Genomic DNA, 25,163 nt, shown 5'->3' on the forward strand with positions numbered 1-25,163 from the left:
TAGCTGAAAGTTAATTCTGAAAAATTGTTATATTTTATAAAAGGTACATGGACTTTCTTCTTCATTTCACAAGAGTGTCTCTGTGCAGAAAGGTTCCAACTTTTCCATTACCAGAGTTAGGACTACAAATATACACAGAGAAACAAATTTTGTTCATTATCTTTTCCCTTTGCACCTGACAAAATAAATGCAGTATTAGAAAGCTCGTCTATATCTGTCAAAATGTAATACAATAATATGAAACAATTAATTAGTTAGTAGCTAATTAATTCATTCAACACATACTTATGGTGAGTGCCAAATGTATAGATTGGCATTTTCTCAAATATTTAGATTAGCTGATCATCCTACGTCAGGATATGTTGACTTCATTGAAATTAGCATTGAGAATTTATAGAATGTGTTATAAAAACTGACAATCTTAAGAAAGCATTTTCATTGATCTTTGTAAAGCTGACATACATATATATAATAACATATATATAATTACCTGAAATATCTACAAGGAAAAGAGGCAAAAGAACAAAGCACTAAAATGTCCCGTAAATTGACGCACACACAGTGAAAGAGTTTATACCTCTGCATAGTTTAATATAAATATAAATATAAATTTTTGTAAAATTTTGTGAAGAACAAAATTGAATTACCATCGAGGCTACCAAAACAAATTTCCATTCCTCATGTTAAGTAGGAAATTTCTTAAGGCACTTGTTTTGTAATAGCTTCACTCATCCTTTCACTTTACAGTTCTAGTGGTTTGGTTTATTGTTCAACTACTCTAGAATGTCAAGGATTTATGCATCTCTATCTGTAAAACTGATTCTATATAAAGGAATTACTGTAAATAGGCCTTCTTCGAATGCCAATGCCTTTTTTGAACGTCATAATGATCATATTTCTAGCATTGACTTCATTTACAATTTGGGGACGATCTGGAGCTTTATTTCTTTTATATTTCTTATTTATATCCACAAGCTATATGCAGGCACAAGAAGTATTTTTTATTTTATTATTTTATATTTTATTTTATTTATTTTTTATTTTATTTTATTTTTTATTTTATCTTATTTTATTATTTTATTTATTTTATTTTTTTAAGTAGGCTCCATGCCCAGTGAGGAGCCCAATGCAGAGCTTGAACTCACAATCCTGAGATCAAGGACCTGAGCTGAGATCAAGAGTCGGAGGCTCAACCAACTGAGCCACCGGGTACCCTAAGAAGTCTTTTATTTTAAGGCAGGAAAAATGCTGGTAAAATATAAATAAAACTTAATCAGAACTGCATGATGTTAAAATTTACAAAAATACATTATTTCTCAAATGTCACAAGAATTCTAGTGTTTATAGACAGCTTGGATTTTATTATCCTATTTTACAAAAGTAGAAACAGGTTCAGGGAAATTAAATATGTCCCCAAGGTTACACAGTAATAGGTGATGGAGCTTGGATTCAAACTGAAAGGGTTTTCTTGGGTTTATTTTGAAGTTTATACATTTTTCATCTTACAATCTGTTTAAAGAAGGGTGCTAATCATTGTAGCAGGAATGGGGTAAACAGTACTGCATACTTGAAAATCTTTTGCATTTTACTTTTTCTGGAAAAAGCAACGCAAACTAAAGAGAAAAAAGAAAAAAAAAAAGTCTGTCCTTCCGGGTTTTTTTTTTTTCCGCCTTTGTGCTGTCAGCTAGGACTTGATTTAGTGAGTAGTTTTGCAAGACTTGTTTCACTTTGTTTCGGACAAGGCTGAGCCACGTATTTCAAACAAAGGGCAGCCAATTACTAACTTCTGGTTGCTAGGTGTGGCCCCCTTTCAAACTATAAAATCAGAAGCACAAGGCTTCACTTCTAGTGGGAAACGTTCAGAAGAGAACCTCTCTTTAGTGCTTTGGAAGGGGGAAAAAGGGTAAGTCTTAGTTTTCTTTTTAGTTAGTTTTGATTGTTTGCAAAACTTTCCCCATCCTGATGTTACATGTTACTGCTTCTCCAGGGTTTATGGGGGGCTGCATTTCGTATGTTTTGATAAATCTTTCTGTAAAATCACATTGGGTATTTATAGTTTGGAAACCACAAAATCGTAATGTTTTATTTTACTTAGTTAAGAAATAGAGTTTTACACATATGGACTGTTTGCTTAATACTGGCTTATTGTACTGTTGGTGAGTTACCATGGAAAAAAAAAGGAAAGACTGTGCTTTCCTCCTACCGAGTCAGACATTTCCAAGAGCTCTGTGTGTCTTACATGGAAATCATGATGGAGGGTGGATACTTGTGGGCAGCTAGCACAGAAGAACAGAAGTGCCAGAGGTGGATTTCAGGAAACTGTTTCAAAATAGGACTATTTTATTTTCTTTTTTGGTAAAAATCAAATAGATTCAGACATCATAGTGATAATCATGCCCTTTGTAATTAACAACTGAAATTACGTTATGTTTATTCATGAAGCATAAATAAATAAGAGGATCCGCTTATTAATATTTCATTTAAAGAGGGTGTGGCCACATTCTTATTGCTGTGGTCTGTGTCATAGGCAGGCTTTTCCAGTGCTGCTTTGAAAACTTAAGGGGAAGGGAAATATTTTCTGGGTGGTGCCCGATGAGTTCTTCTTGTGGATGCCAATTGGGTCCTCCAAAAATTATTCTACTTAGTAGCATCTAGATTGTGAATGAGAACTAATGGCCATAAAATTCCTTAGAAAAGCACAAAGCAAATCTAAAGCAGAGTTTTTACTGGTGTTGGATATATTTGCAAAAGTGAGAGAATTTGAATCATAATATATCCGGCTATTGTTCATAGCAAGAATTTTTCTCTTAGCCCATTTTGAATGTTAAATTAAATGTCCTGATGTCTCACTTTTAATGCTAGCTTGATGAAGAAAGGTGTACTTTTTCTTGCTCTGTTTGTGTCTAAAATGGACTTTGAAAAAGTAACATTCCCCTCTGCACCCGGGAATGTATTTTGGTAGCTGGAAGAGAAGGCACATTGTAAAATGATGCAAATGTGGTAAAGGGCTGGTTTCATAATTCTGAAATGGTCTCCTCTCCAGAAGTTGTGTTACCACCCTGGCCCCCGGCTCAACCACATGAGGTAGCTAGCCAACATCAGATTGGTGTGGACAAAACAGTTCATAATAACATTATTCAAGAGTTTCATGCTTATTAAGTGCTTTCTCGATCAAAAGATCTGCAAAGGTTCATTTCTGTGTATGATGTTAGTTTGCTGAGTTGGTTGTTCTTCATCTTCCCTAGACCCTAGAGTGGTATTTAAAATCAGAGCTAAATAGCTAAACCAGTGGAACTATTATTTTTCAGTGATAAACACAAAGTGGTTTCTGGAGTAAATGAGTTCATTTTTCTTTAACACAGGATAAAATTTTATCAGGAAGATCAGAACAGATAAAATATATATAATATCTTCCTTAATTATGCTAATTTTCTCCACCTCCATCCACGTGAACTGAAGTTTGAGACAGGCATTTCAGAACTCTCATGCATTTTACATACTGTTTATTCCAACATGCTTGTTTTTACAAACGAAGACCCCTGGAGAAGTTAAATGTTTTCTGGAGGCCACACAGTCAGTTAAAGAGAATCAAAATAGGCCTCAGCACTCCTCAATTCTTATTTTTACATCTTATAGTTAGGGGAAAATATTCGTTAAGTGTATAGATATGTTTCCCAAGTAATTAGCACTGATACACTGTTTAGCCATTCAATAACACTTATTACCATAGCAAATACTAGGGACTGGAGGTACGTAATAACGGTGGACTAGCACTGCTCTCCGGGAATATAGATAGGTCAACAGAAAGTGATAATCCAGAATGGTAGGGGCTAGTGTAGGGGAAAAGGAGGATGCCTTGGGACAGCACCCAGCCGAGTGTTGAACCAATGAAAGTTTTCTAGAGGATATGAAGAGGTCTATGCTGAGTCCTTTTAGAAGCAACAGTTTGGCATAGGAGAGTGAATATGGAGGAAGAAACAGCATTCCAGGCAAAGGAAACACCCTGTCCAAAAACCCAGAAGCAAAATATTCATGAGACTACCTTTCATAAGGTGGTTCTTCATAAGTCATGCCGTTGTATAGTCTAATTGCCTTCTCTCACACGGGTAGGTGTGGGAAGGACTTGTGAAATAGATATTCAAGGGAAAAGAGAGCACAGGCTAAATCACTGAAAAAGAAACACCCGAGGACTTGGGCAAACCTTGCCCCAGTCTCCATGGGTTCACTGTTAATGAATTTGACTCTCAAGTGTGAGCTATTAAAAATAACACCCCTGCCACTCACTGTCTTTTGGTCATTAGTTTAAAAGAATATGCAATCGGAAGGCATGGATTTATGTATGACTTGATGCTGGCCACTTCTGTCTACAACACGGCCAGGAAGTCACGCTGTTTTTCCCAGGTAGAGAATGGGAATAAGGGTGTTGTCCTTTGCAAGGATTGGCTGCTGCTGGTATCACTGTATATGATCATTCTAGATCATTCTAGGAAGGCATGAGACACCACAAAACTCAGCTTCTGTCACAGATCTTAGAAGTAGTCTTTCATGAGGCCAAGAGATAGAAATTGTGATGAACAACAACAAAACAACAACCAACTTTTGTAATAATTTCAATCCTTCAGAAGAGTTGCGAGAATATTGCACAGAATTACCATATCCTTTATACCCAGATCCCCCAATTGCTCATATGCCACATTTGTTTTGTCCTCTTACCCCTTCCACCCTCTCACTATATTTTTTCTGGGACATTTGAGGGAACACTACAGATATGCTGTCCCTATGCTTCTAGCTTACTTCTGTCTGTATATATTAAAAAACAAGGACACAACAATAGTGCAGTTTTTGAAAAATCAGGAAACTAACTTTGATACAAGCCTTAGTTTCTCAAATTTTGAGCTGGTGCAATTACTAATGTACCATTTCTGGAATACCTTTATCTTATAGTTCAGCAAGCATGGCTCCTGCATTGTACTTAACATCCTGGGCATACTTTTTATGCGTATTTGCCCTCTTTAATTCCTTGCTGACTGAGATGAAGAAAGCTCTCTTCTGAAACACAATATACAAAAAAAATACCCATCTCTAGAAAGTTACATATTTATGCACAGATAAATGAGATTGGTTGGCAGTGCATGTTCACAAACAGATCATTTATTAGATGAAACTCTGAAATGTTCTTAATTTCCATATAGGTCAACCCATAAATGACCAATTTCATCTTCAAATTAGATGATGTTAAGAACTGAGATAAACTTGGTTTCAGAGCTCATCAGTAGCCAGATTAGATATATAGTGAGCCAAGGTATATTAATAAAATAAACTCTTAAGTACCTACTATAAATGTTGCAACTAAAAAAAAAAAAAAACCAGAAAAAAGAAAATCTTTTGTAAATTCATAGGGTTACCTACTTTATTTTTTTTAACTGTACAGTTCTATTTTCTAGACCAAATTATTCTCTGAAGAATAATAGTATCTGACATTTGTATAACATGTAGCAGTCTATAGAATATCTTTGTATGCATTATTTATCTATAATTAAGCCAAGTGTTACCTTCCAATTATTGAATAGGTTTTATCAAGTACAAAATGCTAGTTTTCATGCAGAGGGTAATTACTGAAGAGACAGAATGGTTTAGCAATTCAATCTGGCCAAAAAAGAAAAAAAATTTTTTTTTTTTTTTTTTTGAGAGAGAGAGAGTGTGTGCACTGTGGGTGTCGGGGGGAATGGACAGAAGGATAGAAGTGTATGGGGGAGGGACAGAGGCGGAGAGAGAGAGAGAGAATCTTAAGCAGGCTCCACGCCCAATGTGGAGCCTGATGGAGGCTCGATCTGACCCTGAAATCACCACAGGAGCAGAAATCAAGAGTTGGAGGCTTAACCGATTAAGCCACCCAGGTGCCCCACTCCCCCCCTTTGTTTTGGCCAAAGTACTTTTGCTGTGGTATTTGTAAGGTATGTTGCAACTGTTAAAGATTTCTACTAATATATGCAGTTGACATTAAACAATTAACTATTAGTACCTGATAAAATCTCTTTCCTTCAGGGCAATTTCTTATATCCTGCCACTATCCCTGTGTCTTGAAGCTAAGAGCTGGTAGATATTATGTGGCTGGACTGAGATTCTATTTTCCTCTCATTGCTTTTCTGAGATAGTCTATTCAGACTAATTTTCTTTTTCAGACTGTGCTTTTAGAACATCCAAATTATTTCAGACTATAAGATCTAAAAACTCAGAAGATACGTTCCAAAGCTGTCTCCTCTATAGACTCTGTTGTGTCACATAAATTATTCAACCCCCTTATTTTTGTTGTTTTGTGTTATGTAAAGACATTGATGCATTATGTGAGCATTTTTTAGAAGTGAAAAAATGAAGCACAGTAAAGTTTTCATAAAATTTATTTTGAAGTTGTGAGATTCATTTTTAAAACTGTTTGACAATATCCTTAGTCTCTGGTCTCTCTTGAAGTTTTTTTGTTTTGTTTTGTTTCCAACTCAAAAGAGTGGAAATACTGGAATGCCTCTTTCACTGATGGAAAAGTACTTTGCTAAGTGACCAATCACATCAGTCATTTTGAGGCTTCTACTTTATGAAGGGCATAGATGAGATTATAAAAATGGAAATTTCAAATACCTGAAACCTTGCCAGAAATTGCTAGAAGCTCTGGATGTGCCAATTAAATAATTGGAAAATGAAACTCCCCATGCCAACAGCAATTGCACCAGATTACGACTGTAATGGGAACTAAAACCTCGTGCAGAATTGTACATCATGACTTTACCGCAGGAAATAACTTCAAATTTATCAGTTGCTGGGGGGTGGGGAAGAGATTACTTTAAATGAACGCACAGTATAGTGGTTCTTCTCACAGATGACAGAATAGTAATTTGAACAATCCCCATGATAATTAAGTGGAGATAGTTTCTGCTCTAGATATGATTTCCCTCACGTATTTAATCTCATTACTCGAAACTGAGGTTATTTTTCAGCAGGTGTGGCTGAAATACTTTGTCTGAACATGCTGTTGAAGAATCAGGTTATGGGTTTTACTCCTCATGATTCATTTAGCTTCGTATCAAGAATTTAAAACTACTGAGATTACCCTTCCAGACTCTTTCAGATGTATTCACGGTCAGAGTCTCCAGAGGGATAAACAAAGGGTATGGAGAGCTACATTGACCTTGAGTATGGACTCCTAAAAACAAATCCCCAGACAAAAAGGATCGCTGATAGCTTCTTCTGTGCACAAAACAGGGAACGCATGAGGTTTTAAACGTGCTTCAGGTTTTAAAAATATACATGGTTGATCAAATAAAAATACTGCTGAACCATGATAGCAATTCAAAAAATTTCAAGATAGGATTTGCCAAAAGGGGCACCTATGTTGCAATTTCACCCTGATGCTTCCTGTCAGAACAAAGAACCCTTCAGAAAATCTGGGTTTTTTGTGTTGGGTGGAAGAACACGAAGGACTAGTATTTAGGATGGCTCAACTAGGAAGAAATGTGAGTATAGCAATTACTCCAAATGCTGAAATAATTTTATACTAAGGAATGGAAAAAGAAACTGAATTATTTGAGGGAGAAATACCATATTCAGATGGTATTTCTGAATCTTTATCAAACTTCTTTAGCGTTTTGAGTCTGAATCTGAATTTTGAGACAGACAGCAGACTGCCACAGATGGTTTTACCTTATAAATGTAAAACTTTATGCTGTTTCTCTAGCCATTACTTTTCTTTAAGCCCTCACCAATCCTACGCAGATTCTCTAAAGGCCTACTAAGCAGTCTCTAATCTTTCATCTTGCCCATCTCTTAGCCATTCTCTATGATATAGGATGAGTGATCTTTCTGAAATATAAAAGGAATCATGCTGCTCTCTTTTTAGAAATCCATTCATGTTTTCCTAAAGCTTTGGAGATACATTTAGACTTCTTTGATTGGGCTTCTGTCAACATTTTTTGCTTCAGTAGACTTCCTTCCGTGTCCCAAATATGACAACCTTCTCTCTGTTTTGTTCTCTTTAACTTTTTTGTCAGGTTAATCTTGACTCATTTCAAGAGAGGCTCAGATCAGCCACACGACCCCTTAGCTTTCGTCTTTTCCCACAGGAAGCACACACTAGCTGAGGCACGGATGATGTTTCAATATTTTCTGAACCCTCAGTGCTTGGTATATGGTGAATGGTGTATAAATTTAGATCAGTAAAATAAATCACCAACCCCTCTCTTCAGCCTATATGCTTACTTGTAGAATCATCTGACCCCTAAAGGTTAGGACTGAATATGCCAAGAAAGAGCCAAGTGTCTGAGTGGAGGCTATGGGTTTCTGTTCAAGGGTAAGACTCTCCTTGTAAAAAGCTTACATCTAGCATTTTGTTACGCTCCTAAAATTAATCCAAAAGTAAGGTCAAGGCTACTCTGTGTCTTGCGTATGCGAGAGAGTAGAGTGATATAAATGTGTGGTAGGTTTGTGTTTTGTAATAGCATCTACCTGTTTTCTTTCCAGATACTTCTTTAAAAATGGCAATGGTATCAGAATTCCTCAAACAGGCCTGGTTTATTGAAAATGAAGAGCAGGAATACATTGTAAGTCAAGTGACCATACAATAACTTAGTTAAATAGCGGAAAACTAATGAGAGTGAGTGGACATGACTCTATTTCTCTCTTATCCACAGAAAACTGTGAAAGGATCCAAAGGCGGTCCTGGGTCAGCAGTGAGCCCCTATCCTAGCTTCAATCCATCCTCCGATGTTGCTGCGTTGCATAACGCTATAACAGTTAAAGGTAATTACGTCTTCCCAAAACAGAACCCTCCGGGACATTTCACAATGGCCATTTGAATGGCTATCAAAAAAGGGACATACGCGGTGGAAAAAGTCTGTTTCATTTTGAAGATAAAAAAGATTTCTTTGTCAAACAACGATATATTTCCTTTCTCAACACTTAGGAAATTTTGGGCAAATCAGTAGAATCTCTGTTGAGACGACTGATATTTTTACCAGCTCATTTCTAGCAGAAACTCAATGCTGAAATCAACACCTCTGCTCACATTTAGGGTTTCAATCAGGATCAAACACTGCAGCACAGAGGGCCGGGAACAATTTCCTCTTTCTTTCTCCTTCAAATGGATAGAGTGCCATCTGAAGTGCTTCCCTTTAATGTCGCCTCCATGTCCTAGGCTTCTGTCATTTTATATTTCTTAGCTTCCTAGAACTTCATTTGGGACATCTTGGTAATTAATTATTTTATGTCCATTACTGATGATGAAGAAAATTGATTTTAAAGCCTCGTGGCCTTTTATTTCCAGGTGTGGATGAAGCAACCATCATTGACATTCTAACTAAGAGGAACAATGCACAGCGTCAGCAGATCAAAGCGGCCTATCTCCAGGAAAAAGGGAAGGTAGGTTGGAGTGGGAAATTTAGATATTCAATTTCAATTACACTTACGTCTAAACACAGATTTTGAGGCACAGTTACCTAGTTTTTTCAGTCTCTAACACTGTGTTCCCTTTACAACTAAGACTAGGATTACACTGTTTATCCACTTGGTTGCACTGTAATCAATACTAGCAAATTTCTGGTTTCAGACATTAGCTGTCTTAGTTCTTTGCAGATGACCTCTCTAATGGAGACCAGTCTTTAATTTGAATATAACGAATATCAAGGGTACTATTGGCAATAAGGAATATGTTCTGATTGACATGTGTCGTCTGCTGAAATTTAAACAGCAATTTCAGGTCTAAATGTAAAGTTTACACATATAATTCAACTTTAAAAGTAAGCTTTGTATTTTTTATACCAAAAATGGGTAATTTTTTTAAGGCGTGCAGTTAGAAAATGATCTAATGCCAATGTCTGATGACGGTGCTTATTTGAGCACTGCAAACTCCAAGGGCTGAAAAATTATTAATGCATTATTTTTAAAGCATTCTAACTTCTGTTTCTATCCATATACAAACCCCTATGTTTTAAGCTTTGTGATTCCCTCCCCCTGTAAAAGATCAAGAGAACCCTTAAAGAAATCCTTTCAGAAGTTATCAATGAATGCAGTACATTGCATTGTAATCACTCTATATCTAAAAAATGAAGGTAACATTCTAAATCTCGTATTTTGTATCCGAATGAAAGGAGCTCTAAAAGATGGCTGGATTTAAAAATCAGTAGTAAGGTTACCTAAAGGTTAGGTAACCCCACATTGCTATATTGCCCAGCATGTTACTTACTAGAAGCCCTGACTCTCATCTCTTCGTTATAGCCCCTGGATGAAGCTCTGAAGAAAGCCCTTTCTGGTCACCTCGAGGAGGTGGTTTTGGCTCTATTAAAAACTCCAGCCCAGTTTGATGCTCATGAACTTCGTGCTGCCATGAAGGTAAGTAACCTGATTTAAGCAGAATTCCTTTCCTCCACAGACTGTGTAGGTCAAGTCTGCTTATGCATCTTGTTATAGCCTCACACCTAGTATGGGGTATGCCAATCGGCGGGCATAAAATGAATGAATGAATGAACGAATGAATGAATGAATGAAATGTTGATGTTAGCAGCTGTATTATTTCCATTCTCCTCATATTATCTGTCACTGCATGTATCCTATACCTCACTTTTTATATCTTTGTGCAAAATAATGGCTTTAAACCCATTTTGTTTTTAGAGCAATATAATAGAGTTTATTGTAATTATTAAATATTGTGGATATTTACTAAATACTGTGGGAAATTTACTAAATGCTAGATTCGAATGAATTCTGGGACCCAAAAACTAGCAGACGCTCTTGAACAAAGTTTTTCTTACATTTATTTTTTAATTCAGGGCCTTGGAACTGATGAAGACACTCTGGATGAAATTTTGGTATCGAGAACTAACAAAGAAATCAGAGAAATTAACAGAGTCTACAGAGAGGGTACGTTTTAATACCCAACAGTCCAAGTTACCTTAGTTGGAAACTACATCTATTACGCATTTCTTAAAACTGAATGTTGATGTTAATGACGGGGCTTTGGAAAGTCTGCGTAGTAAAATATTTCTTCATTGTTTGGCACGTGTCTGGTGCATGCATGCTGTTACCAGACAGCACCCAAGTTGCTAGGGTGCCCATTTATCACCAGTTTACTGCAAAATACACTTTTCTCATTTCTCAGAACTGAAGAGAGATCTAGCTAAAGATATCACCTCAGACACATCTGGAGATTATCGGAACGCTCTGCTTTCCCTGGCTAAGGTATACCTCATCTAGTTCAGGACATACCTCGTCCTTTATGAAGAGTAAAATGAGATTCCCTCTCTCTCGAAATATGCACTTGATTCTCTTTTTCTCAAAAAAGTATTATTTATCTGATTTTAAGGGAATTAAGCAAATCATGTGATTACATGCTAGAAAACAACTTACCACAGAATGGGATTTTTTTCAGGGTGACCGATCTGAGGATTTTGGCTTGAATGACGACTTGGCTGATTCAGATGCTAGGGTAAGCAAATACTCCTGGAGTTGACTTTCCTATGTCAGATAGGTCCTGTGTTAGGTGGGGTTACCACTTGATGCCTTTATGTGAAAGCAGATCTAAGATCCTCTGAGAGACCAATGGCCCCTAACGTTCATTCCCTGAACGATGCACACCCGTCCTGTACTTGAATAGCTCAAGAGAGAAAAATGTGGTCTTTATGTTTTTAAAAGATTTCATTATTTACAAAGTGGGAAAGGATGGAAAGAAAAGAATGAGAATTTGATTTGTCATTCTTAAGAATTGTTTTGTTGAGAAAACTCTGAATTTTTATCTTACTATGTATAAGAAAGGGAAAAATAATTTTTTAAGTTAAGTGGAAAGAGTAAGCGCATCAAACATTCATTTAACAGTGAACAATGGAGTGGTTTATAGCCGTAAGTTTATATTGTAAAGACGTTATAGTAATGATATTATAATTATAAAAATTATAATTAACGTTTTTATATACTTTCAAGTATATTGACACACATAGTTTCAGTGAGGTTGTTGGTTATTTATATACCAGTCCCTTGGCAACATTAGAAAAATTGTGCCATTTTAGGGCCTGGAATTTGTTAAAAAAAAACACCGACTATTATTTGCATATGCTTTCCTCACGGGATAGTATTACGTCTATAAATTCATCACAGTGAGTTAATAGGAGAGAAACTTATGTGTCCATACCCACTCCCTTCATAATACCAGTACATTATCTTTCACATAAAAGGTACTCATTAACTTTTTGTTGAAAAAATGTATATACACCAGATGTTTGCTTGAAAAGTCCAAAATAACTTATGTCCATCAGAAGTTTGGCCATTTTAATAGAAATTGTGCAAGCATATAAAAAAAAAGTTAGTATTTGACTAATTGCCCATAATAAAAAATGATTCTTACTTGCTTGTGACATTTCTGAATTTGCTTTCTATTTTAAGACTATCAGGGCTGTCAGATGTATATTTATGGCAGCTACATGGATTAGTGTGGCCCAGGAGGATGATGGCAATTAACATTTCAAAGTTAACAGAGCATGCTTGTGATAATAAGGCAAGGATTACCTTTTCTAGCTACAAAAGAGGAAAGTTGGCAGTTTCATAAGGTTAAATTGTTTATCTAAGAGTATAGAGCAGCTAAGTTGCAGAGTCAGAATTCTGAATCCAGAAATTTTAATATCAAAATTCAAGATCTAGGTTATGTTTGTATTATCGATGTATTAGTACCACTTGCTGATAGTTACTCTGAACAATTAAGAGTAAAAAAAAAGTTTTTAGAGAGTTCCATGGAGTTGCCATGATATAGAGCATAATCTGAAAGCAATTTAATCCAGCAAATATTTATTCTGCAAAAATATATTCAGTTTACTGTTTGCAAGGTGCCTTGAGACATACTGTGGAAGATACTTGACAAACTAAGGTCCCTATCTTTAAGGAACTTGCATTCTTAGCATTGCCTACTATGATTGAATTGGACACAAAGCAGATGCCTAGAAAATCTTTGAAGAGATCTAACATTCTTGTGAAAGTAGCAAGTCAGCAGATAGTCAAATGTTTATGTTTCTTTTTTTCAAAGGTTTCATTTATCTATTTATTTGAGAGAGAAGATAGCACAAGCAGGGGGACTGGCAGAGGGAGAGGGAGAAGCAGGGGGCTCAGTGAGCAGCGGGGATTGATGCAGGGCTCCATCCCAGGACCCTGGATTCATGACCTGAGCCAAAGGCAGACACTCAGCCACCCAGGCGCCCCTATGTTTGTGTTTCTTGATAGGCTTTATATGAAGCAGGAGAAAGGAGAAAAGGGACAGATGTGAATGTGTTCATTACCATCCTTACCACCAGAACCTATCCCCATCTTCGCCAAGGTAAGAAAAAAAAATTCCTGAAAACTGTTTATAGTAGACGCACTTTTTTTGAGGACAAATAAAAGAAAGGAAAGAGAGAAGCCTTAATCAGTGTCACTCTCATACCAAGTGAATATAGTGCTCCTGACCCTTTACTGCTATTTGTGCATTTGTCCAACTTTGTACAGCCACCATTTTATCATATTTGAAACACCCTTTGTGACTTTGGCAGGCAGAACACCACTTAATTATCTTGACGATTTCTACTCCCCCAAAATATTTGGAATAGGTGTGACAAAATATACACATACAACAGAATGAAATTACAATGAAGAAAAACATTAAACTCAGGACTAAGTGGAAAAAAAAAAAAAAAGCATAGAGATGCTCCCAAACCAAAAGAAACAAGAGTTCTGTCCTTCGAGCCCTAGATTTCGCTCTGAACCTTTTGGAAGCCAAGGCAAAGGGGGAAGTCCTAATGATTACTTGAAGTTCATTATCTTATAATAGCACCTTCTGATTTTTAAGGATAAAAATAAGAGACATCTACTCCACAGATCTTTATATAAGGGAAGATCCATTCGGTATGGCATTTAGCTCTGATGTAGTGAGTGTCACGGCTGTCAATCACATGCCAGTTCTAATAAATGTCAACACTTGCGAAAACTTCCCCGAAATATACAGGAGTACTGAAATAGCCACATGAGTTACATTCCTAGGAGAAGATGAAGTATCCAAAATACGCCCAGTTGAATAATTAGCTTTAAAATGTGTGTTTTGAAATTCAGTCATTCAAAAGAATGCTTTGCGTCAGTTCCCCTGCTTTTGCTAGTTTGCTAAAGAATAGGATGCTTTGTACCTCTCTTAGTTTAAATTTAATGTTCAGTGTTTCAGAAGTACAGCAAGTACAGTAAGCACGACATGAACAAAGTTCTGGACCTGGAGATGAAAGGTGACATTGAGAAATGCCTCACGGCTATCGGTATGTAGTCATGGAAGGGGAAGGCTTTTCTAACTTGAAACGGTTGATGCTGTCCCACAGTTAAAAACAACAGCAACAACAAAAAACAGGGGCACCTGGGTGGCTCAGTTGGATAAGCTCCTGACTCTTGATCTCACCTCAGGTCTTAGTCTCAGGGTCGTGAGTTCAAGCCCTGGGTTGGGCTCCATGCTGGGTGTGAAGCCTCCTTAAAAATAAATAAATAAAAAAAATAAAAATGAAAAAGACCCCAAAAGCTAAGATATAATAAACTTATGTTTTATATAGAGGCAACGTGGAAGATAATGACTATAAATATTTAGCTAAAGGTATATAATGGCCATCTTAATAATTACATTAAAATATTATATTAAATAATATGTTTAATATAATATTTAAATATGCAGTATGATATTTATAATATTATAATAAAATAACAATTCTTCAAAAAGATGGACAGATGGGAAATACTTTCCGAGCATTTACTTATGCCAAGTGATGCACCAGGCTGGGCATGGCTTGGGGGAAAGTCAGAGTGATCATTAAGAACATGGGGTTTGGAAATAAATAAATGCAGAGTCAGATCCTGGTCTGTCACTTGCTGATTGAGTCATCTTAGACAAGTCCAGAGGAATTAGCTCAGTAGGTCTCCAGGGGCTTCTGGAAAGGTCTTTAGAAGAAAAAGCCTTTAAAGGTCTCCCATGCTATTCCAAGAACCCGGGAACCTATGTTCTAAACCAGTGACTGTGCTCATAAAGCCCCTGGAAATCTCGTGAAAATGCAGATTCTGATTCAGCAGGTCTGTAGTGCGGCCTTTGGATTCTGCATTCCTAACAAGCTCCAAGTTTGTGCCAATACGTTTGGTCCATCGATCACACTTTGAGGAGCAAGGTAGAGAATATTATAATGAATGCGTCTATTAGTGTTTTATCTGGCAGTTGCCTTATATCGAAGGCAAGTCCTATTTCATTTGAAAAAAAAATTCTTATTATGACACGAAAAAAAGTATTTACTGTATGCCCACATGACCTTTAACACCTGCCAGTTTCCCCATTTCCAAGAAGAGGATACTCTAGAATACCATGAACTGAAGTTGCTGTTGAGTGGATTTAAGACAGAGGAGATAGTGATGTTGTTAGGGAAAAGATTCCTCAAGACCACCATCTACAGAAAGCTTTTTATAGGCCAAATATCCCCTATTAAGTGGGGGATGAGGAACAGCAGTGGAGAAAGGAGTCTTTCTGGTAAAACTTTCACACGTGTCTTTCTTCTCGTATGGTAAATATGTCCGCTAAAGTGTGCCTGTCTTGCAGTGAAGTGTGCCACAAGCAAACCGATGTTCTTTGCCGAGAAGCTTCATCAGGCCATGAAGGTAACATTCTATTTTTATGCTTTGATGAGGGGTGAAATTATTGTTTGTGGAGAGAAAAACAGAAAACTTCATATTGTTTGCAAGCCACACTCATTTTCATATCTTCCCATTAAAAAGAACCACTGTTCCATGTAATGCAAGAAGCAATACACATACTTATTGGAATAAAATTCTGTCAGATTTGTTGTAGTTTTTTTTCCAGGTAAGGTAGTCAGGTGAGCTTGTCAGTAATTTGTGGTTTACTCATTGTTTGCATAAAACCTGAGTCAGCAGAGAAAGGTTCTGTACTTTTTCTTTTAATGCGTGATTTTAGTAACCTACTTCCGCTAAGGTTGTGGGTTTTATAATTTCCTCCTTTCTAAGTTTCACTTGCCTTTTTTATTATTCTGTCATCCATGCCCTGGATTCATATTTCATTCTAAGATTTTAAAATGTCATTTTAATACGGAAGTGGAAGGTGTTATGGAGATAGATTTGCAATCCCACTTCAGCCACTTCACTTGAACTTTATTCTCTAGCATGCGTCGGGATGCCGCCGGTATACAGGTATTGTGAAAAGTTATTAGGTTGTATTTTTTTTTCCTTTGCAACTCCAAAATAAGGAGGTCTCAAGGGAAAAGGCGGGGGGAGGGAGAGAGATCTAACCCTTCAATTAATAGGAAGAGTCCTTCTGAAATGATAAAATGATAGGCATTGCGCCACCATGTGGTAGGCAGTAGAGTCCCGGACCTCATGCTTGCTATCTAGGGGGGTAATTATCTGGGTGGGTAAGGATGAATACCTAGTATGGTAGAAGAGCAGGAGGAATCAATGTAGACTTGCGGTCTGCTAAACTAAGACTAAGATATTTGAAGAGGAATTAGCCAGGTGAGAGCAGAGTTGGAGGGATAAAGTTGGTCCAGGGAAAGAGTTAGCATGACTCTTTCAAGATAATAAATGTCATGAGAGGGATGGTGCAGAGTGGAAGAAGAGGGTGTGGAATTAGACAGACATTGTAAACCCTGATAAAATGATTCATTTTCTTCCTAAAAGCAACCAAAGACCATGGAGGGTTTTAAATAGATGGATTCAATGATCAGATTTGCAATTTAGAAGGTTCACGTTTTTTGTAATTTTTGAATAGTTTAGACCTAGGAAAGACTGGATGGTGGAAGACCAATGAGGCGTTTGTAAAAGCTCTTCCATACAGCGGATGCAGCAGTTGGGTTCCTGCCATTTTATTTCCACCTATGTCAAGTGCATGTGTGTGTGTGTGTGTGTGTGTTTTAATGAATGAACAAAAGAGCTTCACATTCAAACCTATACCTGCTTTATTAAGAGTATGCTCTGAATATGACATTTACCATCATTTGCTTTAAACAGGGTTCTGGAACTCGTCATAAGACATTGATCAGAATTATGGTTTCCCGTTCTGAAATTGACATGAATGACATCAAAGCATGCTACCAGAAGTTGTATGGTGTCTCTCTCTGCCAAGCCATCCTGGTATGTTGTGATTTTCATAATGCCACCTCCACAAATGGCAGTCTTTTTGCAACTTCTCCAAAGAGAAAATCTGACTTATGTACCTGTAGATTTTAGATGTAAGATTAATTTGTTATATTAGGATACGTAATTTATAAGTAAATTGAACTTTCACTGGACTAGTGAGTTCTCTACTGAAAAACAACACAAATTTTCAGTAGCCATGGAAATATTTAGTTTCCCATACATAAAGTTAGCAACCAAAATATTTTAGTAGGGAGATATAGTGATTTATTTTGCAATGAATATTGATCAGAGATTAGAAACTTATTATTCTAAGCTTTCTTAATTTTGTTATATGTAAAATGTAAAACATGCATGTTTAAATTTTTCAATATAATGTTAAAAATAAAAAGACAAGGGTTTTAAACTTATTGAAAGACTGAAAGATAGATCACTAATTCAAGTTAAGTTGTCACTTATACTGGATAACTAAATCTACCAAGAAAAGGTGAGAAAATCACAGGCTTATCACTTTCTCCCTGGTGAGTGAGTCAGATAGCCCTCACTATGATATGAAATCATACTGTGTTAAGTTCACTCAATTCTGTGTGACATTTAGTTCTTGGAAAATAATAGTTCTAATATATAACATAATCAATATAATCTGAATCTTGAAAGCTCTTGCTTTTTATATAATAATCGATTAACAAATATCAGTTATCTGCTATATTAATTGTATTACTTAAATAAATGATATTATTATAAAAGATCCTAGAGTTTACATACTGTGATATATGTTCTACACCTGTGAATCTACAAATACATAATTCTTCTATAATTAAAAATACCTTATGTTGATTATGGTTTCAGGTAGCATTAAGCATACTCTTATTTCTTAACCAACAGGACGAAACCAAGGGAGATTATGAAAAAATCCTGGTGGCTCTCTGTGGAGACTAACATTCCTTTGATGATTGCAAGTTTCTTGATCAGAAGACTTTTAATCATATCTTTTCATTCCATGTCATAGACTTAAACAGGAAAGTTTTCTCAGCAGGATTACAGTCTAGCTAAATGCTTTTTGAAAAATATAGCCTATAAATCATTTTTATATCACAACTCCATAAAATAGAAGTTTTTTTAAAAACTATTATTTATCCCAAACTATAAAAGCCTCATAAACAGGCTGTTCTAGTAACATTACCTGAGAAAGATGTTTGTGCAGTAGAAAATAAAATGATTTTGCAGGACAATTGTGCGTCATCGGTTCTTCTGTTCTGATTGTGTGTGTGTGTGTGTGTGTGTGTGTGTGCAATGCAGTGGTTTAACTATATCAAGGGAAAGGAGCTTGAATCCTAAATTATAGTCATTTAATGAAACAGATTTTGCATATTAAAATTATTAATAAATTAAAAAATATTCACAGAGTTGGAAAATGGACTCCTTACATTTTATCATCTGGGTGCAGATAATTGAAAGCATGTCTGAGTAATAATGGATTTATTGCATCAGCATTGTAACAATTGAACATTCTGCTATGTTTCACAAACCAGTGTGAAGATGAAATGATAACAGCCATGAAAATTTCTCTTTTTTTAAAAAAATGGTAGTTGCATGTTGAGTTTTCAAAGAAAACTCTCAAGCTATTTCCAGAGTAGCTGTATCACTTCACTTTTCTATAATAAATGTATAAACAATCTAGTTTCTCCACAAGCTTGCCAGCATTTGATATTGCCACTATTTTGCATTTTGACGCTGTTTTTTATTTTTTTATTTATTTTTTATTTTTTATTGTTGAGTTTTGAGAATTCTTCATATACTCCTTTGTCAAGTATATGGTTTTCAAATGTTTCCTCTCAGTTTGCAGCTGGGCTTTTTACTCTCTTACTAGATCTCTCTCAGAGCAAACACTTTAAATTTTAATGTGGTTCAGTTTTTCAATTTTTTCTTTTATTGACTGTGCTTTTGGTGTCACATCTACAGACTTTTTCTAGACCTTAATCCCTGAAAATTTTCTCCTCTGTTTTTTCTTAAAAGAAGATTTATAGTTTTCCGTTTAACATTTAAAGTTTGTGATCCATATTGAACTAATTTTTGCGTAAAGTGTGAAACTTAGGTCAAAGCTCTCTCTTCTCTTTTTTTATGGATGTCCAATGGCTCCCACACCATTTGTTGGAAAGGGTATCCTTCCTCTATTGAATTGTTCTTGCACTTTTGTAAAAGAAATCAGTTATTTTCCCTGAGAGTATTCTTACATATAGGCAATAATTTAATTTAAATTAATTTAATTTATTGATCACCAAACGAATTGAGTTGGGTATTTGTTTCTGACCATCCAAGCTGCATTCACCTGATTGCAGCTTTATTTGCCTTGATCCCCGCCCTTCACTCTCTTTCATCTATACCTGGTCCTGTGCATCCTGTAGAACAATCATGATGACTTGGGCCATAATATATCAGCCAAACTGAGGCTGGCAGATATGCTGCTTATTATAGCCTCTGAATTTTTTAGTTCATTTGTTATTATGTAAGATACCTCCTTTGTGTGCTTGTTTGGTTGGAGAAGTACCTGAGTGGGAAATCAGAGGGAACCTGGGGCTGATACATCGAGGCAGGATGAAATTATCAAGGTATTTTTTATCAGCACTATTCTAAAAAATAGGGTCAAGCTGGTATGAATATTTCTGCTGGTCAAAACAGTATCCACACCTCTTCTTCTTCCGAACTAATTTGACAGAAAGTGCCTAAGTGAGTTACTTATACTTATACTTATACTGAGTTACAGATAACAAAGAGTTATCTCTTTGCCTGCCTTTCCATCCCTGTCCATTGTCTGCTCCTTTCTGCTCTCCTCTAGAAGGTGATTCTGAAGACTTTATCATGCCGGCTCTCTTGCCTTCCGGCTTCCGGCTGAAGTTAGTGGTCGAAGATGGGAGATCAGGAGGAGGTGTTCCTTCTGCTCCCTCCCCGATTCTACACAGATTTATTAGCATTTCTGTTTTTCTACAATTACAATTTCTTGTCAATGTCTCCAGCTCTCAACACTTTCCTCTCCTGGCCTCTTGGTCCCAGGGATTCCTGCTGTTGTTCCTGGGGGTTGCAACACCCATGTGGGGTCCTTTAATCTGCTCACACCTCTGAAAATAGTTCCTTAATTAAGACTCTGATTAAAACTCGCAGCTCGATGTGCCACCTGTCTCCTGCTAGGACCCCATTGATAATGCTTTCCCAAAGTGCTAAACTACTTGTATTATCAAAAACTAATCGAGGGGCTCCTGACTATATTCCATACACTAGGATAGGTAGGTAAGTGGACACACAATTGCATAGAAGAGTAGTAAGTAAGTAGTGATATAAAGACAATTTTTAGAAGATAAAAATATATAGCTCTCCATGATCCATGCAAGAAAAAAAAAAGGTCAGCTTCGTTAAAATGGAGAACTTCTGCTCCACAAAAGACATGCTAAGAGAATGAAAAGACAAGCCCTGGACTGGGAGAAAATCTTTGCAACACAAATATCTGATAGAGGACTAATTTCCAAAGAACTCTTAAAACTCAACAATAAAAAAACAGACAATCTAATTTTAAAATGAGCAAAAGACCTGAAGATGCACCTCATCAAAGAAGATATAAAGATGGCAAATAAGCATATGAAGATACTTAACGTATCATCAGGGAATTGCAAAATAAAACAATGACATACTAGTATACACCTATTAGAATTGCCCAAAATCCATTCCACGTGGAGCAATGGGAACTTTCATTCTTTGCTAATAGGAATGCAAAATAGTACCACCATTCTGGAAGACAGTTTGGCAGTTCCTTTCAAAATTAAAAGACAGTGCTATTGTACAATTCAGCAATGACACTGCTTTATATTTACTCAAATGAATTGAAAACTTATGTCCACACAGGAATCTGCACACAGGTGTTTATAGCAGTCTGTTCATAATTTCCTAAACTTGGAAGCAATCAAGATGTCTTTCAAAAGATTAATGATAAAAAAAAAAAACAACTGTGGTACATTCACACACCGAAATATTATTCACCCATAAAAAAAAAATTATCTATCAAGACATGGAGGAAAGGACATGGAGGAATCTTAAGCACATAATCCTCAGTGAAAGAAGCCAGTTGGAAAAGGCTGCACACTATATCATTCCATCTATATGATGTGATGAAAACGGCAAAACTACAGGGACAGTAGAAAGATGAGTGGTTGCCAAGGGATTAGGGTGAGGAAGGGAGGGACGAACAGGTCGATCACAGGACATTTTTAGGGTAAACTATTCTGTATCATACTGTAATGGTGGATCTATGACATTATGCATCTGTTAAAACCTAGAGATGTATACAACCTCCAGAAATGCCCAAAACATCATAGACCATGTAAATCATGGATTTTAGTTAATAATAATGTATCCGTGTTGGTTCAGCAATTGTAACAATGAGTTACCTGTTCATACCAGCTAATGCAAGACATTAATAACAAGGAAAACTGTGAGACAGAGAGAGATAGGGGGTTTGGAACTCTGCACAATTCTGCTGTAAACCTGAAAGTGTCCTAAAAAAATAAACTGTATTAAAAACCAGTTCTCAACTTTTGAAGCTCAAAATAAATCCAGAGGCAAAGAATTGTGCAAAAGATGACAGGATAATGTAATGATGATTATTAATACAGAAACATGAAATATTTTAGCAAAACAGGAAGTAGGTAACAGAATTGGGGAAAAAGCTGCAAAATGGGGAATGCCTGAAAAATGAGTGGTATTTCATTTTGTTGAAAGATTAAATAAGTTTATCAAGAACCTTTCATTGTTAAAAACTATTTTTAGATGCTTAATTTTCTTTTATTTAGTCTTCAGACAAATCTGTGAGGGGGGTGTTATCTGCTTTTTATAGATGAGAAATCTAAAGTTCCCAAAGGTCACTTGACTTGCACAAGTTCACACAGTATGTGAATGAATGAACGTAAATTTGAACACAGGTCTCCTGACCCCAGATCCATCTCACTGAAGTTATATATGGGAAGGAAGGCCAAAGAAGGAGTGAGACTGAATGAGAAGCTACTTCAGAAGCCACGTTTTCTGACAAAGATGTTATTTTAATAATAAGTAAAAATAAAAATGTCCTCTTCTGCTTACAGTGATATTTGTGTGTGTGTGTGTGTGTGTGTGCGCGCGCGCGCGTATGAATCTACTTCACAAGGCCATGAAAAACAATTTATTCACTGTCAATTTTCTTTTTTGATAGCTCATTTCCCTTTAATGGCTAGGTTTAAAGGAAAAAATGACTGGAGATATAAATGTCAACTATTAGTTATAAGTGTATTTATTATCAGGATTTAATTGACAAAGAGAAAGTAAAAGATGACAAAAAGTCTCAGTCTCCATGATCAGATACTGAAATTACACACAATGCTAAGAAATCAGTTTTTCCATATGGACAAGATATTCCTCTTGGTAAACTGTGGTATAGGTTAAACCTCTGACGCTATTATGCATAAAATGGTTAAACGCTAGGAAAACTCCCCATTCCCTCTATTTGTGTTTCTAACTCACACTAAGGCTTCAGCTCTCTGTCAAGACAGCAGTTCCTCCACAAAGTCTTCCTTGAAACTCAAAATCTTGGTCAGGCCTTCCACCTCGATGCTTCCATTATATCATATTACAATCGCTGGCTCAGTTGTCCTTTCCCTTCTCTAGGTTTCTTAAGGGTAGGGACTGTGTTTGTTTTATTCACTTCTGTTTTTCTTGTACCCTACCCAGTCCCTAGTAGATAACATACACTTAAATTTTTAAATATGCAAATAAGTAAACAAACACATAAAACAGGTAGCCAGCATTTTGCATTTGCCAAAAAACCTTCCGTTATCCCTTGTTGCCTGATACGTGAATTTTTGTAAACCTATGGTGATTTTGTTCACACACACACACACACACACACACAGAATACTTGTTGATTCTGGCATGGAGAGTGGAAACTATGTATTACCAATGATAAGTTTCTCAAACAAAATAGTGATAATATTTTCAACAATCAGTATAAACACAGGAACAATACAAAAGAGAGAATATTTAACACTGCAAAACCATCCATACCCCATATATTACTCATTGGTCTTTCATCCCTTTCTATCTAGGCTCAACACACATGTGCTCTGCATTCTTCATCTATGGCTAAAATGTCTTCTAAGGTAGTTGCTCCTTGCTTCTATATTAGTTTTATCTATCCTCATTTGTTTGGTTTTTTCTTATGATTAAATAAGAATATCCATCACAGTGACCCACCTCTGCTCTTTATATCCTATGTGGCACCTCAAGTGAAACCTCTGTCACCAGAATGCCAAGGTTAAATACTTTGAGAACGACTCCCTTTTGACTTTTCTTCTTCCTCTTTTGTCCTTGTTCCTACAGACCTCCTGTGGAATGCACAAGGATCATTTCTGTGTATGTATCACTTAATTTTGTGGTCCTCTGTAATTAACAGAAAAAGATGACCAATAGTGCCTAAATAAAAAAAATTTTTTTTTCTACAAGAAATCCAGGGGAAGACCACTGCTTGCATTGAGGCTGAATGATATCAGGAAATCTCACAATTATCTGGCATTTGCCTTATGTTGATTATCTCATGGTCTTAAGGTGGCTGCCTAGAGTTTCAGGGTTCTGGGTTCACTCATGTCTGGGTTCACTGTGTCTGGGAACTACTCAGGTTCCCTAAACTCATCCTTTTGCTTAAACATGAAGCTGGATGAGTATATGTGTATGTGCTGATACAAAGCAATAGGCATCTATAAGCTTAAAAATCAGGACAACCAGTCTGGTCTTTGGTCGCAAGCAACTGAAACTGACTGGCTAACTGACAAAGGAGGGATTTACAGATATGGGTGTGTTGGGGTAAGGGACTGAGAATGAGTAGAAGACCAGGAGTCCAGGTTTAGAAATAGGCAAGAACCTTGGGAGCTGTGACGGGATGAGAAGCAGGAGTAAAAAAGCATCGCATGCTTCTTATTTTGCTGTCACCAAGACCTCTGTGGGGAGTCACTGCCAATCCTCTCTCTTCCTGGCTGGGCAGTTTTGGCTAGAGCAATCTCCTACAATTGTAGTTCCCTGGAGCTAGAAAAATAAGGGCTGGCCAGGCATCTCTCTTTTTATATGGTAATACGTATGTCTTCTCCCAGTAGGCTAGACTGAGCTTCCTTACAGCATCGTGTCCTCGGGGAGGTAAGCCCGCTGACTCTGCAGTTCGGGACTCCAACAGAAGTGTCCTGGCTACCAACGCAGAAGCTCCGTCACCTCCTACAACCTAGCCTCAGAAGTCCCACCGTCACTTCTGACACACCATTTTAGTTTTAAGCAAGTCACAATCCTGCCCACATTCAAAGGGGAGGATAATTACATTTTGCCCTTAAAGAGAAAGTAGCAGGGTCCTGGATGATTTGGGGAAGAACAGTGATACTGCGACAGCCATTGCTGTAAAAAGGTTATATGCCATGTGCAGGGGGATAGCATGTCGTGACCTTCCGTGGACTGCTGCTTGCAACATCGTCCATGGAGTGGCTATGCAAGTTCACAAATTGGCATTGCTTTAAAAAAGTCATATGAGTCTGAGAGACGATGGACTCTGAGAAACAAACGGAGGGTTCTAGAGGGGAGGGGGGTGGGAGGATGGGTCAGCCTGGTGATGGGTATTAAAGAGGACACGTTCTGCATGGAGCACTGGGTGTTACACACAAACAATGAATCATGGAACACTACATCAAAAACTAATGATGTAATGTATGGTGATTAACATAACGTAAAAAAAAAAGTCATGAGTCTCCTATTCTGGTCACTGTGATACAAGAATTAGATAACCTTACCTTGGGAAAAATATTTGTGGGGATGCTGATTAGGCATGTTCAATTTATGGCATAACTACTTTATAGTTCAAAAGACCACGCTTAGTAAATGAGGGTTGAGATTAATTATGCTTTTTTTTTCCTTCGTGAAAATCATGGAACATTGCTAGCAAAGAAAAGGGAGAA

The 25,163-nt window shown here is 36.7% G+C and overlaps 1 protein-coding gene across 1 annotated transcript; it reads left to right on the top strand.

Annotated features, from left to right (window-relative positions):
* Positions 1-1,743: 1,743 nt before the first annotated feature.
* On the top strand, positions 1,744-18,389 carry ANXA1 (annexin A1). Its single transcript, XM_036077749.2, has 13 exons — positions 1,744-1,903; positions 8,509-8,588; positions 8,679-8,787; positions 9,311-9,405; positions 10,261-10,374; positions 10,812-10,902; positions 11,141-11,220; positions 11,411-11,467; positions 13,246-13,339; positions 14,205-14,300; positions 15,611-15,669; positions 17,032-17,154; positions 18,043-18,389. Exons 2-13 carry the CDS (start codon positions 8,523-8,525, stop codon positions 18,094-18,096), a joined length of 1,038 nt encoding a protein of 345 aa, XP_035933642.1. The 5' UTR covers positions 1,744-1,903; positions 8,509-8,522; the 3' UTR covers positions 18,097-18,389.
* Positions 18,390-25,163: the final 6,774 nt, after the last annotated feature.

This window comes from Halichoerus grypus, chromosome 14, assembly GCF_964656455.1.
Source record: "Halichoerus grypus chromosome 14, mHalGry1.hap1.1, whole genome shotgun sequence".
NCBI classification, from domain to species: Eukaryota; Metazoa; Chordata; class Mammalia; order Carnivora; family Phocidae; genus Halichoerus; species Halichoerus grypus.